This window comes from Aotus nancymaae, unplaced genomic scaffold, assembly GCF_030222135.1.
Source record: "Aotus nancymaae isolate 86718 unplaced genomic scaffold, 86718_ANA_hifiasm-v0.15.2.pri h1tg000028l, whole genome shotgun sequence".
Taxonomy (NCBI): Eukaryota; Metazoa; Chordata; class Mammalia; order Primates; family Aotidae; genus Aotus; species Aotus nancymaae.
In genome coordinates this window covers 1,650,079-1,664,159 of record NW_026988441.1, presented here as the reverse complement: position 1 = coordinate 1,664,159, position 14,081 = coordinate 1,650,079, and the positions used below count along the sequence as shown (strand labels likewise).

Sequence of the window (14,081 nt, the reverse complement as noted above, 5' to 3'; positions counted from 1 at the left end):
GCATTTGATTGGCTCCTGACCTGCTATAGCCCTGCCCCCACCTTCAGGACGCAGATTTCAAAGCGCGCTCAGGCACCTCGGCTGTATTTATTGATAGAAGAAAGATCACCCGAGTCTGGGACGTGGCGGCGAGGGTCCCTGGAAATCTCCAGATTCTAGAGCTGGAAGAGCGTGGAGTCTTCTCCAGTTCTCCTAGTTTTACAGATGTGACCTAGGCTTACAATTGGCCTGGGGTCTGAAGGTGGGACATGGGCTCCAGGGGTCAAAAAGCCGGGTTGGTGGAGCTCAACGCCACAGCGCGCCGTGCCAGAAAGACTTTATTCTGCGCCTCCTGAGGCAAAGAGAGGTGGAGGTGAGACAGCCCTCTCCCCCAATCCCTTTCAATGTCCCCCACGGGGTCCCTCTTAGGGACCCGCCTGGACTCACCGTCTCTCTCTGACGTTTGAGCTGAGAGATAAGACGACCGTAGGAGTTAGCCAGAGCCACAGTGTACGCCATCAGGATGCTGGAGGAGACAGGAACAGAAGCCACTCCTGACACGCTCTTCCATTATATACAAACGCCTGGCTCCTTTAAAGCCAGAATGTCAGCTACAAGGACTTCAGTCTCCCAGCCCCTCCGCCTTCAGATCCAGGAGTCCTAAGTCCCACCCTCCTCCTCCTCCTTTGGACCCAGCAGTCCAGGCCCCAAGGTCTCCTCCCACCCCCTAGCCTCTCCTCTCTCCCACGCAGGTGGTGGCTCCCAGATCACATGCTTGTTCAAACCTAGACCCAGAAGTCTGGGCTAACTCACCTGGAAATCAGCAGAAGAGGTACAGCAAAAGCCTGAGTCCCCAGGAAGAAGAGGAAGTTCTGGGCGGTCTCAGGGAGGCTGGAAATAGACTCGGGGATCTGGGCCCAGATGGACGACTGCCCCCGGAATGGGCCACATAGCTTAGAAGGTGGGATCCTGAAGTCAAGATAGGCTGGGCTAAGGTAGAGCCAGGAGTCTGAACGCTGAATGCAGGGAGAGGGAGGGAAGAGAAGCAGGAGCCTCTCGCACTTACAGGAAGATACTGTAAAGCAGGGGAACGCTGGAGATGGCCAGACCCAGGAGAAGGACCAAGGGGAAAAAGAAATTCGCTGTGGAGGCCCGGAACGTGCGGGCGGCCGGAGAGCAGGTGAAGAAGAGGGTGAGCTGGCAGGGGAAGGCACAGAGGAAGGGGATCTGAAACAAGAGTCTGTGCCTCCTGCCTTTTTTTTTTTTTTTTTTTTTTTTTTGAGAGACGATTTTGCTCTTGTTGCCCAGGCCGGAGTGTGATGGCGCGATCTCGGCTCACTGCAACCTCCATCTCCCGGGTTCAAGCGATTCTCCTGCCTCAGCCTCTCAAGTGACTGGGATTACAGGCATGCGCCACCACGCCCAGCTAATTTTGTATTTTTAGTAGGGACGGGGTTTCTCCATGTTGGTCAGGCTGGTCTCAAACTCCTGACCTTAGGTGATCCATCCGCCTCCCAAACTGCTGGGATTACAGGAGTGAGCCACCAGGGCCGGATTTTTTTTTTTTTTTGAGACGGAGTTTTGCTCTTGTTACCCAGGCTGGAGTGCAATGGCGCGGTCTCGGCTCACCGCAACCTCCGCCTCCTGGGTTCAGGCAATTCTCCTGCCTCAGCCTCCTGAGTAGCTGGGATTACAGGCACGCGCCACCATGCCCAGCTAATTTTTTGTATTTTTAGTAGAGACGGGGTTTCACCATGTTGACCAGGATGGTCTCGATCTCTTGACCTCGTGATCCACCCGCCTCGGCCTCCCAAAGTGCTGGGATTACAGGCGTGAGCCACCGCGCCCGGCCATTTTTTTTTTTTTTTTTTTAGCTGGACTCTCGGGCTCTCTCGCCCAGGCTGCAGCCTCCCCCTCCCGGATTCAAGCTATTCTCCTGCCTCAGCCTCCTGAATAGCTGAGATTACAAACATGCACCACCTCACCTGGCTATTTTTTTGTTTTGTTTTGTTTTTTGTTTTTGAGACGGAGTCTCTCTCTGTCGCCCAGGCTGGAGTGCAGTGATACAATCTCGGTTCACCGCAACCTCCACCTTCCTGTTTCAGGCAGTTCCCTGCCTCAGCCTCTGGAGTAGCTGGGATTACAGGCACAGGCCACTACACCTGGTTTTTATTTTTTCATTTTTTGTAGTTTTAGCAGGGACAGGGTTTCACCAGTTTGGCCAGACTGGTGTCGAACTCCTGACCTCAGGTGATGCACCCACCTCAGCCTCCCAAAGTGCAGGGATTGCAGGCGTGAGTTACCTCGCCTGGCCTACCTGCCTCTCCTTTTTCCCAAACCAGGAGTCTGAGCCCTTTCCTCATCTAGGACCCCAGAGTGAGTTCCCAGATCCTCAGACATATAAGTCAGAATGCCCCAGACCCTTCCTTCTCTCACATCCAGGAGTCTGTCCTACAACCCCTTTCTCTCTTAGGACTTAGTAGTCCAGGCCCCCAAAATCTTCCTTGCCCAGGACCCAGGAGTCCAGGCCCCAATACCTCCTGCCTGAGACCCAAGGGTCCCCTCGTATCCCTTACCTTCTTCAGGTAGAAAAGCAGCAGGAACTTGACCGTGTTAAGCAGGGGCAGTAAAGGGCAGAAAAAACTCCCCACCCAGACCACAGTCTGCGCGTAGATAAGCCCCAGCACCTCGTCGGGCACCTGGAACTCCTGGGTCCCCGCCAGACGACCAAGCGCCCCAGGACAGAGGCCGCAGAGGAGCCTGAAGGATGGGGTGGGGCGGGGCCGAGCCTAAGTCGGGGGCGTGGTGGCCCGGAGTTCCCCCGCCTTTACCGCCCCACCCACCAATAGGAAGCAAGCGTATCTGTGGGGGGGCGGGACTTTCAAGACTCCACGTGGAGGTGGAGGAGGTGTGTTCAGAGGGCGGGTCCTGAGGACTAGACTAGACAGGATCCAGGTGTGCGGCGGTAGGGGCGGGGCCAGAGGGAAGGAACTAAAAGCAGGATGGGAGGTGGGGCGATCTGCAGACCCAGGGCAAGCAAAAGGAGCGAGCAGAGGCGGGAATAGCAAAAAGGTGCGCGGTGAAAAGGACAGCACGATGGGGCAGGGCCTGGTCCTGTAGGGGCGGGGCTCTCACTTTCGAGGAAACTGAATGAGCAGCGCGACTGCCAAGCCAGTCAGCAGATCAAAGAGCTGGAGCTTGTACATTTCCTGGCCCACGAGAGTCTCCCAGCACTGAAGAAAAAATAAATAGATCAGAAAAACCTCAGGACCCGGGCACCTGGAGTCCCCACGCGTCCGAGTCTCCACATCCCAAGCCTATGAGACCCTATCGATACTTTCTCTGGTGGTCCTCGTTTTTCAAACATCCATACCCTTGGGAGAGTGTTTCAGCACCCCAAGCTCCTCCAGCACCCCAAGCTCCCCCCTCCGCCCAAACCAAACGTCTGGTCCCACGCAGCTCCTTTCCTTTGGGGACCCTAGCGTCCCAGGCAGACCCCATGCTGTTCTCACTGGAAGTTCCTTGTAATTGTAGCCACAGGTTTTGCAGTCCTCAGCCTCGGCGTCGCCCCCACAAGTGATCTGATTCCAGAGAGAGAAAAGCAGGACCACTAGGGAGGCCAGGCGAAGAAACAGGGTCCTGGCGAGGGGAAGGCAGAGGAGAATGGGCCCTGACCCGGTACCCACCACGTGGTGCTTCCCTTCTCAGTGGAACGCACTCGGATTCAACCCAGCTCACAGATGAAGAAGCTGAGGCCCAGTAACAGAATCAGAATTTTTTTTTTTTTTTTTTTTTTTTTTTTTTTTTGAGACAGGGTCTCACTCTGTCGCCCAGACTGTAGTGCAGTGGCGTGATGGCTCTCTCCACCTCCCAGCCTCAAGCACTTCTCCTGCCTCAGCCTCCCAAGTAGCTGGGACTACTGGCCTGGGCCACTACCGCTGGGCCAATTTTTGTATTTTTAGTAGAGACGGGCTCTCATCTTGTTGGCCGGGCTGGTCTCGAACTCCTGACCTCAAATGATCCACCCGTCTCGGCCTCCCAGAGTGTTGGGATTACAGGCGTGAGCCACCAAGCCCAACCGAGAGTCGGGATTTGAATCCCTGGATCCGATATCCGCAGGATTTCCGTGTCTTACCTGTCAGGGCCAACGTCCCTCTGACCGCCCCCACCCCTCATCATTCCCAGCCCTCCCCACTGCTGGAACCTCAGCAGGATTAAAACGATCTGGCGACTCCGGGTGTAGCCCTCCAGTGGAGCAATCAGCTTGAACACGGGCGGCAGCACAAAGTTGACCCCGGCGATGAAGATGGACGGAAGGTAATTCACCCCAAGCTTCAGCAGTGGCGTCTCCTGAACAAGGGGCGTCTCCTGGGAGGGGAAGTGGACCATGAGAAGAGGCTTGGGGTCCTGGAGGAGACAAGCTTAAGGTCCTCCCCCCCCCAGCCTCTTCCTCCTTTAAAACCCCAAAGTCCAGGGTCCAAACATACCCCACCCCATACTTCCTCTCTCTTTTTTGAGACAGAGTCTCGCTCCGTCGCTCAGGCTGGAGCGCAATGGCGTGATCTCGGCTCACTGCAACCTCCGCTTCCCAGGTTCAAGCAATTCTCCTGCATCAGCCTCCTGAGCAGCTGAGATTACAGGCGCACACCACCACGCCCGGCTAATTTTTTGTATTTTTAGTAGAAATGGGGTTTCACTATATTGGCCAGGCTGGTCTCGAACTCCTGACCTCGTGATCCACTCGCCTCGGCCTCCCACAGTGCTGGAATTGCAAGCGTGAGCCACCGCGCCCGGCCCCCTTACTTTCTAAGCTCTCTTGCACCCCAGACTTCCGTCCCCTCCCTCCACCGTTGGAATTGTAGCTTCCAGGACCCCACGACTTCCTTTTCAAAGACCCTCTGCACCTGTAGCTCCACGGTGGACTCTGTAGCCCAGTAGACGCCATAGAACGCTGCCCCCAGGAGCGCGAACACCAGCAGGTTGAGCAGCACCCGCACCGACCAAACCCTGGCTTGCTGGCCCAGCGTCCGCACCGCAGCCTGGCGACGCACCATCGTCTCCTCCAGCTCCACCTGAAGGCAGGAGAGGTGCCCGCTTGGACTCCATTTCCCAAGGCGCGGGCCTCTCGGTTCCCCAGGCCTGGCCCTCCAGAGATCCTCCTCCACGTGAACTGCCGCAGCCGTCTCTCCACTCGCTAACAACCTCGGCAGTCCCGGTTCCACCTGCGGCCCTTTATAGCCCAGCCCAGCCCCGCCCCACCCCTCCGTGGCCGCATCCCGCAGTCCAAGCCCCTATCCCTCCGCGGCCAAGCTCCTCACCCAAGGCTCCGCCCAGCACGCCAAGGCCCGCCCCTTGTCAGCCCCGCCCATCAGAGGCTCCGCCCTCAGGCGGCCCAGCGCTTGTGCCTGGCCTGAAGATCCAGTTCAGCTGTTATCAAGACGTGCCACGCTGGCTGCTCCCATCATTTAACTTTGAATCAAGTTGCCTTAGGCCCCGCCCGCTTCTTGTGCTTAAAAAAAATTTTTTTTTTGGCTAGGGTGTAGTAGAGTGGGAGTCTCCCTATGTTGCCCAGGCTAGTCTCGAACTCCTGGACTCAAATGATTCACCTGCCTCGGTCTCCCGAAGTACTGGGGTTACAAGCAGAAGCCACCGAGCCCATCCCTTGTGCATCCTTTTCCTACATCCTTGGACCTCGGGGAGCCCTATCGCGGCCTTTCAACCCTCTCATTCCCCAGTACCTGCCTTTCTTGGAGAAAGAGCTGCCTAGCGTCTCTCCCGAGGCCCCGTCGCCGGGTTAGGCCCCGTCCATTATCTGAGCCCAGCCCTTTCTGATCCCTACCCAGGTGCACACCCCGCCGCCTAAGCGCACCTGTAATTCGTACAAGATGATGCGCTGGCGCAGCCGCACGTGGACGTCCCCGCAGAGGCCGAAATCCCAGGCCGAGAACACCCGGTGGCTGTAGCTGGTCAGAGCCCCGGACTCTGCCAGCAGTGTCTGCTTCAGCCCGGACACCGAGCTGAGAGGGGAGACCCGGGAGACGGGATGTGAAAGGACAGCCAGGAACGGAGTTATGGGGGGGACATCTCATATGGGAGAAACGGGGAAGATGAACCCTAAAGCCTTGGGCACTAGACGAGCTGCCACCTGATGGAGAGGCAGAGGCAGATACACATACAGTCACTGAAGGCAAAGTCCGAGGGAGATTCAGAGACAGACCTGGGGTGCAGGCACCCCAAAGAGAGAGGCAGTAACCTAGGAGATAGGGGCAGAGCCCCGGATCGAAGGGGCCTGAAACCCAGAGTGAGAGGGGCAGAGGCCCTGAGGAAGACAGATGCGGAGGGGGGACAGAGGTCTCAGAGGGAGATTGGGAGAAAGGGAGACAAAGACGGTGAGAAAGGAGAAACTAAATCTACGAAAGACCCGGGTCAGAGACCCAGAGGAAGTCAGGCACCCAGAGAAGGGGGCTGGGGTGGGAAGACCCGAGAAGAAGATAGAGACCCAGAGAAAACGGCAAGTAGAGAGAATGAAGAGAGGGGGGCAGACCAGGCACAGTGGCTCACACCTGTAATCCCAGCACTTCGGGAGGCAGAGTCAGGAGGATCACCTGAGGTCAGGAGTTCGAGACCAGCCTGGTCAACATGGTGAAACCCTGTCTCTACTAAAAATAAAAAAAAATGAGCGAGGTGTGGTGGTGGGCACCTGTAATCCCAGCTACTTGGGAGGCTGAGTCAAGAGAATCACCTGAACCCAGGAGGTGGAGGTTACAGTGAACTGAGATCATGCCACTACACTCCAGCCTGGCTGACAAAGACTCCTGCTCAAAACAAACAAACAAACAAACAAAAAACAGAGACAGACCCCGAGAAGAGTCTCAAAGAGGGGCAAAGACCCAGGAAGGAGATGGGAGAACCACAGCAGGGGCAGAAACGGAGCTGGACAAAGAGACCGCGTGCACCTTCACTGCCCTGGCCCTGCCCCCATCATCTCGTGAACAACCACAGAGGGCCCCCACCTGGTCTCCTTGCTTCCACCTGTGCCCTCTTAGAATCCATTCTCTCTTCTTCAGCTAGCAGGACCTTCTTTTGATGCAACTCAGACCGTGTTCTCTGTTTAACACTACTCCAGGGCTTTTCCCTGCTCTTCCTAGGAGCTAGGCTTCTTCCTAGCATAACCTGCCAGGGCCTGCCTGATTCTGACCCCTCCCTACTTCTCAAAGCTTAAATCCTGTCCCTTTTTTTTTTTTTTTTTTTGGTCTCACTCTGTCACCCAGGCTGGAATGCAGTGGCGTGATCTCGGCTCACTGCAACCTCCACCTCCCAGGTTCAACCGATTGTCCTGCCTCAGCCTCCCGAGTGGCTGGGATTACAGGCATACGCCACCACGTTCGGCTAACTTTTGTATTTTTAGTAGAGACAGGGTTTCACCATGTTGGCCAGGCTGGTCTCAAACTCCTGACCTCAAGTGATCCACCTGCCTTGGTTTCCCAAAGTGCTGGGATTACAGGCAGGAGCCACCGCACCTGTCCCTGTCCCTTCTTCTCATATGGGCCTTTTATTTCTTGGGACACCTCAAACCTTTCCTACCACAAGGCCTGCGATTTGCAGCTCCCTCTGCCTGGAATGCTGGTGTCTTGGCTGTTCATCTGCCTGACTCCTCATCTTTCTCGGTTTTTTTTAGAGACTGGGTTTCTCCATGTTGGTTAGGCTCGTCTCAAACACCCGACCTCAGGTGATCCTCCCACCTTGGCCTCCTAAAGTGCTGGGATTACAGGTGTGAGCCACCACACCCGGCCTATCTTTCTAGTCTTCATCTTCAGGTCCCCTACTCCAGGTAGAGGGTCCTTAGCCATTATTCTGTATCACAGGGGTTGGCAATCAGCAGTCCATGGGCCAAACCTGGCCGACCACTGTTTTTGTCAATAAAGTTTTGTTGGCACGCAGCCACACCTACTCATGTACGTATTGTGTGTGGCAGCTTGAGCATGACAGTGGCAGAGTTGAGTCCCAGACTGTATGGCCTTCAAGGACAAAAGTTTACTTCCTGGCCCTCCACAGAAAACGTGTGCTGGTTCTTGCTCCATCATCACATCTCACTTGTTTTCTGTGTAGCGTTTTCTGCTCCTGAACTCAAATCATGTGCTCGTTTATTTAACAGTCTCTCCCACAGTGTATCTCCCCTACTAAATGGTAAGCTATGCAAATATAGGGGGACCCCAAATGGTTCCCCATGTCCTAGCACAGTGCCTGGGCTATGGAGACACCACACTACATTCTACATATATTTTAAAGAGTGAAATGGGCCGGGTGCAGTGGCTCATGCCTATAATCCCAGCACTTAGGGAGGCAGAGGCAGGTGGATCACCTGAGGTCAGCAGTTTGAGACCAGCCTGACCAACGTGGTGAAACCTTATCTCTACTAAAAATACAAAATTAGCCAGGCGTGGTGGCACATGCCTGTAATTCCAGCTACTTGGGAGGCTGAGGCAGAAAATTGCTTGAACCTGAGGCGGAGGTTGCAGTGATCCAAGATCGCACCATTGCACTCCAGCCTGGGCAACAAGAGCGAAACTCCATCTCCAAAAAAGAAAAGAAAAAAGTAGATTTTTGGCCAGGTACATTGGCTCATGCCTGTAATTCTAGCACTTTGAGGAGCATATCTCTTGAGACCAGGAGTTTGAGTGCAGCCTGGGCAGCAAATATAGCAAGACCCTATCTCTACAAAGTTAAAAAAAAAAAAAATTTAGCAGGACATGGTGGTGCGCCCCTGTAGTCCCAGCTGCTTCAGAGGCTGAGATGGGAGGATCAGTTGAGTTCTGGAGGCCCAGGCTGCAGATGAGCTGTGATTGCATCTCTGCACTCTAGCCTGGGTGGCAGAGTGAGACCCTGTCTCAAAAAACAAAACAGGCCAGGCTCAGTGGCTCATGCCTGTAATCCCAGCACTTTTGGAGGCCAAGGCAGGTGGATCATCTGAGGTCAGGAGTTTGAGACCAGCCTGGCCAACAAAGCAAAACCCTGTCTTTACTAAAAATACAAAAAATCTGCTGATGACATGCAGCTAAAAAAAAAAAAGAAAAAAATACAAAAAGTCAGCGGGGCATGGTGGCGGGTGCCTGTAAACCCAGCTACTTGGAAAGCTGAGGCAGTAGAATCACTTGAACCCAGAACGCAGAGGTTGCAGTGAGCCGAGACAGTGCCATTGCACTCCAGCTTGGGCAACAGAGTAAGACTCCGTCCTCAAAAAAAAAAAAAAAAAGAAAAGAAAAGAAAAGAAAAAGAAAAAAGAAAAGAAAGAGAAAGAAAAATGAAAATCCCCAAATCTTGATTTTAACTGAAACAGAAGAAAGGGTTACACAGCAAGACTGAGGATTCTTGGGAAGGGGTTTTTGCCACCACCACTTGCTCCCCCCGCACCCCGTTCTTTCAGGGGGTCATGGGTGCAGGTGCCACTGACCGATGCAGGATGAACAGGAGGCAGAGGAGGCCAACAGCAAAGGCCCAGCACAGGTAGGTGACCGCCAGGTGTGGGCGAGGTGGGTAGAAGCCATAGAACAGAGGAGACCATTCCAAGTAACCCTGTAGGGGGAAGGTGGGTCGGGGCCACTGCGGGAGGAGGCAGGGCTCCTGGCACTGCATAATCAGGGTCTGGGGTCAGGGTTTGAGGTGCGTGTCATTGAAAGCACAGGGCTCAGCCGGGGGCGGTGGCTCAGGCCTGTAATCTCAGCACTTTGGGAGGCCGAGGTGGGCGGATCACCTGAGATCTGGAGTTCGAGACCAGCCTGACCAACATGGTGAAACCCTATCTCTACTAAAAATACAAAATTAGCTGGGCATGGTGGGCATGCCTGGAATCCCAGCTACTTCGGAGGCTGAGGCAGGAGAATCGCTTGAACCCAAGAGGAGATTGCAGTGAGCCGAGATCACCCCATTGCACTCTAGCCTGGGTAACAAGAGGGAAACTCCGAAAGACTCTATCTCAAAAAAAAACCCAAGCCCGGGGCTCACAGCGGGGTGGGGAATCTCCCAGGGACCCAGGCACCTACTTCTCCCGAGAGCAAGTTGAAGAGCTGGGTGTCGAAGGTGACCAGGCCCTGGGAGTGGGGGTCATAGAAGCCGCAGGGCGAGGAGGTGTTGGGGCCGGGAGGGCCTGGGGGAGCGCCTTCCAACCAGGTGGGCAGCAGCGTCATGCAGGCCATAAGCACCGAGGCTAGCACGTTGAGAAGGAGCAGGAAGCGCAGCAGAGAGAAGTAGGACTCGGTGCCGGCGCCAAACTGACCTGCAGGGGGCAGCAGAGAGAGAGGCTCAGGTTCCTCCCTGGGAGCAGGACCAGCCCCTCCCACCCCGGGACGGGGGGCACAGCTGCGCCTTTTTTTTTTTTTTTTTTTTTGGAGACGCAGTCTCTCTCTGTCGTCCAGGCTGGGGTGTGCAGTGGTGGGATCTCAGCTCACCGCAACCTCTGCCTCCCGGTTCAAGCGATTCTCCTGCCTCAGCCTCCCAAGTAGCTAGGATTACAGGCGCAGCCACCATACCCGGCTAATTTTTGTATTTTTAGTAAAGACTGGGTTTTACCGACCTCAGGTGATCCACCTGCCTCGGCCTCCCAAAGTGCTGGGATTACAGGCATGAGCCACCGCGCCGGGCCCAGCGGCGCCTTTTTCAGACCCGAGTTCAGGCCCCCAGTCCCTCCTCCCTCAGACCCAGAATCCAGACCCCAGCCCCTCCTCCTTCAGACCCAAAAATCCAGGCCGAAGCCCCTCCTCCCTCAGACCCAGGAATCCAGGACCCCAGTCCCTTCACCCTCAGACCCAAAAGTCCCATAGCCCAGGCCCCTCTTCCCTCGCATTCTGGAGTCCAGGCCCCGCCCCAGGACAGCACCCCACCACCACCGCACCCCCGATCCTCTTCAGCGTCCATGCCCAGGGCTGCAGGCGCTGCAAGCCTTCCTTTGTTTTCTCCTTGGACCTCCAAAGCATCCGTGCCAATTGGTCCATCCGAGGTCCAGAGCCATGGACCAACTGGTCCCTGGCGTGGCTTTGCCTGGGAGGGAAACAGGCAGAAAATGAGGGGTTTCGAAGCCCCAGACTGGGAACCACCCGAATGTAGAAACAACTCAACAGATCAGAGAAGTCAAGTGTGGCCTATACATAGGGTAGAATACTCTGTAGCAATAAAAAAGAAACAAACCAGTCAGCTGGGCGCGGTGACTTACGCCTGTAATCCCAGCAGTTTGGGAGGCCACGGCGGGCGGATCACCTGAAGTCAGGAGTTCGAGGCCAGCCTGACCAACATGGTGAAATCTCGTCCCTACTAAAAATACCAAAAAAAAAATTAGTTGGGTGGCAAGAACCTGTAATCCCAGTTACTCGGGAGGCTGAGGCAGGAAAATTGCTTCAACCTGGGAGGCCGAGGTTGCCGTGAACTGACATGGCACCACTGCACTCCAGTCTGGGTGACAGAACAAGACCCTGTCTCAAAAAAAAAAAAAGGCTAGGGAGAAAGGGTTACCTTGTCCTTGTGAGAAGTACGGGGACATCAGAGGAGGGGCACATAGGGTGCTGTCAAGCTGTGTTCCCTGCCCTAGCTGAAGTTTATCTGGGCTCTCACTTTATGAATACAGTTGCCCCTCAGTATCCATGGGGGGTTGGTTCAAGAACTCCCCAAGAATACTGAAATCTGTAGATGCCCAAATTACTTATGTAAAACAGTATAGTATTGGCATGTGCAATACACACATCCTCCTGTGTTATTATCATTATTATTTGAGAGGGTGTTTCACTCTTGGCATCCAGGCTAAAATGCAATAGCGTGATCTCGGCTCGCTGCAACCTCTGCCTCCCAGGTTCAAGCGATTCTTCTGCCTCGGCCTCCCAAATAGCAGGGATTACAGGCACCATCCACCACGCCCAGCTAATTTTTGTATTTTTAGTAGAAACATGGTTTTACCAAGTTGGCCAGACTGGTCTCGAATTCCTGAAGAGTCAGGTGATTTGCCTGCCTGTCTCCCAAAGTGCTGGAATTATAGGCATGAGGCATTGTGCCTGGCCTGTTTTTTGTTTGTTTGTTTTTTATAGAAAAATGTTTTCACTTAGTTGGTCAGGCCAGTCTCGAACTTCTGACCTCATGATCCGCCCACCTCAGCCTTCCAAAGTGCTAGGATTACAGGTGTGAGCCACTGTGACCAACTTAATTTTTGTATTTTTTTTTTTAAAGACGGGGTTTCACCATGTTGGTCAGGCTGGTCTTGAACTCTCGACCTCAGGTGATCCGCCTGCCTTGGCCTCCTCCAAAGTGCTTGGATTACAGGCGTGAGCCACTACGCCCAGCCTGTTTGTTTATTTTTTAGAGATGGAGTCTCACTCTGTTGCCCAGGCTGGAGTGCAATGGTGCAATTTCAGCTCACTGCAACCTCTGCCTCCCAGGTTCAAGCAATTCTCTGCCTCAGCCTCCCAAGTAGCTGGGACTACAGGTGTGTGCCATCACGCCCGGCTCATTTATTTGTATTTTTAGTAGAGACGGAGTTTCACCGTGTTGGCCAGGATGGTCTCAAGCTCCTGAGCTCAGGTGATCCACTTGCCTTGGCCTCCCTAAGTGCTGGGATTGCAGGCAGTAGCCACTGCGCCAGGCCTGTAATCATTTTTGAATGAGGGCACCTGCATTTTCATTGTTCACCAGGTGCTGCAAATTATACAGTGGGAAAGAGAGGCTTTGAAAAAGTGGCAAAGATGAAGGCATAAAGCAGAGACAAATAAGTATTAACAGATTTCAGACATGCACAGAGAGAAACTGAGAAGTAGAGACAGGATTGGAGGAGAGACGTGGGTGACAGTGAATCCCAGAGAGAGAGGATCCCAGAGTCACCGAAAGGCAGCGCTCACTCGGAGTCCAAAGCAGAGACAAAGATGAGGGGAAAAAAGAAACCAAGTGAGGCAGCCCTGACGGGGGCAGACAGAGGCCCCGGAAACCAGGGGCGGCAGAGGGCAGAGGGAAGAGACGGGGCCCGAGGCATGGGAGAAGGGCACAAGCTGGGCTGTGTGGGTCCCAGCGGGAGGCAGGGACTCACCTGTGTGCCCGTCTGGCCTGCATGGGCCAGGGCAGTTCCCGGGAAGGGTGCGGGTCCTGCAGCTCCATCTGGGTGGCTTCTGCAAAGGCCTGCCTGCTCCTTCCTCCATCCTCCTCCTCCTCTTCCTCTGGTGTCCCCCAAGGCAGCACCCCAGGGCCTCGGTACCGAAGGGTAGCAGCACTGGGCAGTTCGTTCAGCACGGAGGACAGAGACCGGCCTGCGGAGGGGAAGCTGGCTGGGAAGACTCGAGAGTCTGGGCCCAAACTCCTCCTCCCTCAGACCAGAAAACCAGGCCCCAGGCCCCTCCTCCCTCAGACCCAGAGGTCCAGGCCCCCCAGCTCCTCCTCCCTCAGACCAGAAAACCAGGCCCCAGGCCCCTCCTCCCTCAGACCCAGAGGTCCAGGCCCCCAGCTCCTCCTCCCTCAGACCCAGGAGTCCAGGCCCAGACCCTCCTCCCTCAGACCCAGGAGTCCAAGTGCCAGCCTCTACTTCACCTGGACCCAGGGGTCCACAACCCTCGATCCCATCCCCAGGGACTCAAATGTGGACCCCTCCTACTCCAGGGCAGAGTCCGGCCTTCAACTTCCTTTTCCCTCTAGTTCAGGAGTGTGGGGACCCAGCCTCTCCTGTACCCAAGGCACCCAAACTCCCAGCCCCTCACCTTCCCCTCCTCCCAGACTAGCTTGGTTCTCCAGGCTCCTCCTCCTCAGACCCTGGAGTTCCAGCTTCCACTTCCCTTCTCCCCTGTAATACCAGGAAGTGAAACCTTCTCTCTTCAGCTCTCAGGCTCAGGAGTCCCACCTAACCTGAAGGTTGGGTGGATCTGAACCTCTCCTGGCTTCCCTACCTCCTCTGGCCTCCCGGGGGGCCAGCCACCCGTTAGAGGAGCCCCAAGCTGTTGAATCCAGGGTCGGGTTTTCTTCCATGGCCTCAGGCTGGGCTCTCTAGTGCCCCAGGTAAGGGCGGGGCCGGGGCAGGTGGGTACCTGGCCCGCAGGTGGCCCGGAGGGAGTTAGGTACACTTCCTGTAGTTTCTCAGGGCTGAG

The 14,081-nt window shown here is 55.3% G+C and overlaps 1 protein-coding gene across 3 annotated transcripts; it reads right to left on the bottom strand.

The window, feature by feature from the left end:
- Positions 1-67: 67 nt before the first annotated feature.
- On the bottom strand, positions 68-14,010 carry TMC4 (transmembrane channel like 4). 3 transcript variants are annotated; one of them, XM_021666497.2, is made up of 15 exons: positions 13,884-14,007; positions 13,037-13,253; positions 10,868-11,013; positions 10,020-10,252; positions 9,431-9,552; positions 5,849-5,996; positions 4,884-5,051; positions 4,184-4,347; positions 3,492-3,618; positions 3,115-3,212; positions 2,556-2,739; positions 1,046-1,176; positions 793-948; positions 427-505; positions 68-331 (listed from the first exon to the last, which is right to left on the bottom strand). In XM_021666497.2, exons 1-15 carry the CDS (start codon positions 13,960-13,962, stop codon positions 263-265), a joined length of 2,121 nt encoding a protein of 706 aa, XP_021522172.2. In that variant the 5' UTR covers positions 13,963-14,007; the 3' UTR covers positions 68-262. The 3 variants fall into 3 exon arrangements, with proteins under 3 accessions (XP_021522172.2, XP_064236937.1, XP_021522174.2); XM_064380867.1 differs by lacking the exons at positions 13,037-13,253; positions 13,884-14,007 and adding an exon at positions 11,186-11,256; XM_021666499.2 differs by lacking the exons at positions 68-331; positions 427-505 and having other exon boundaries at positions 875-964; positions 13,884-14,010.
- Positions 14,011-14,081: the final 71 nt, after the last annotated feature.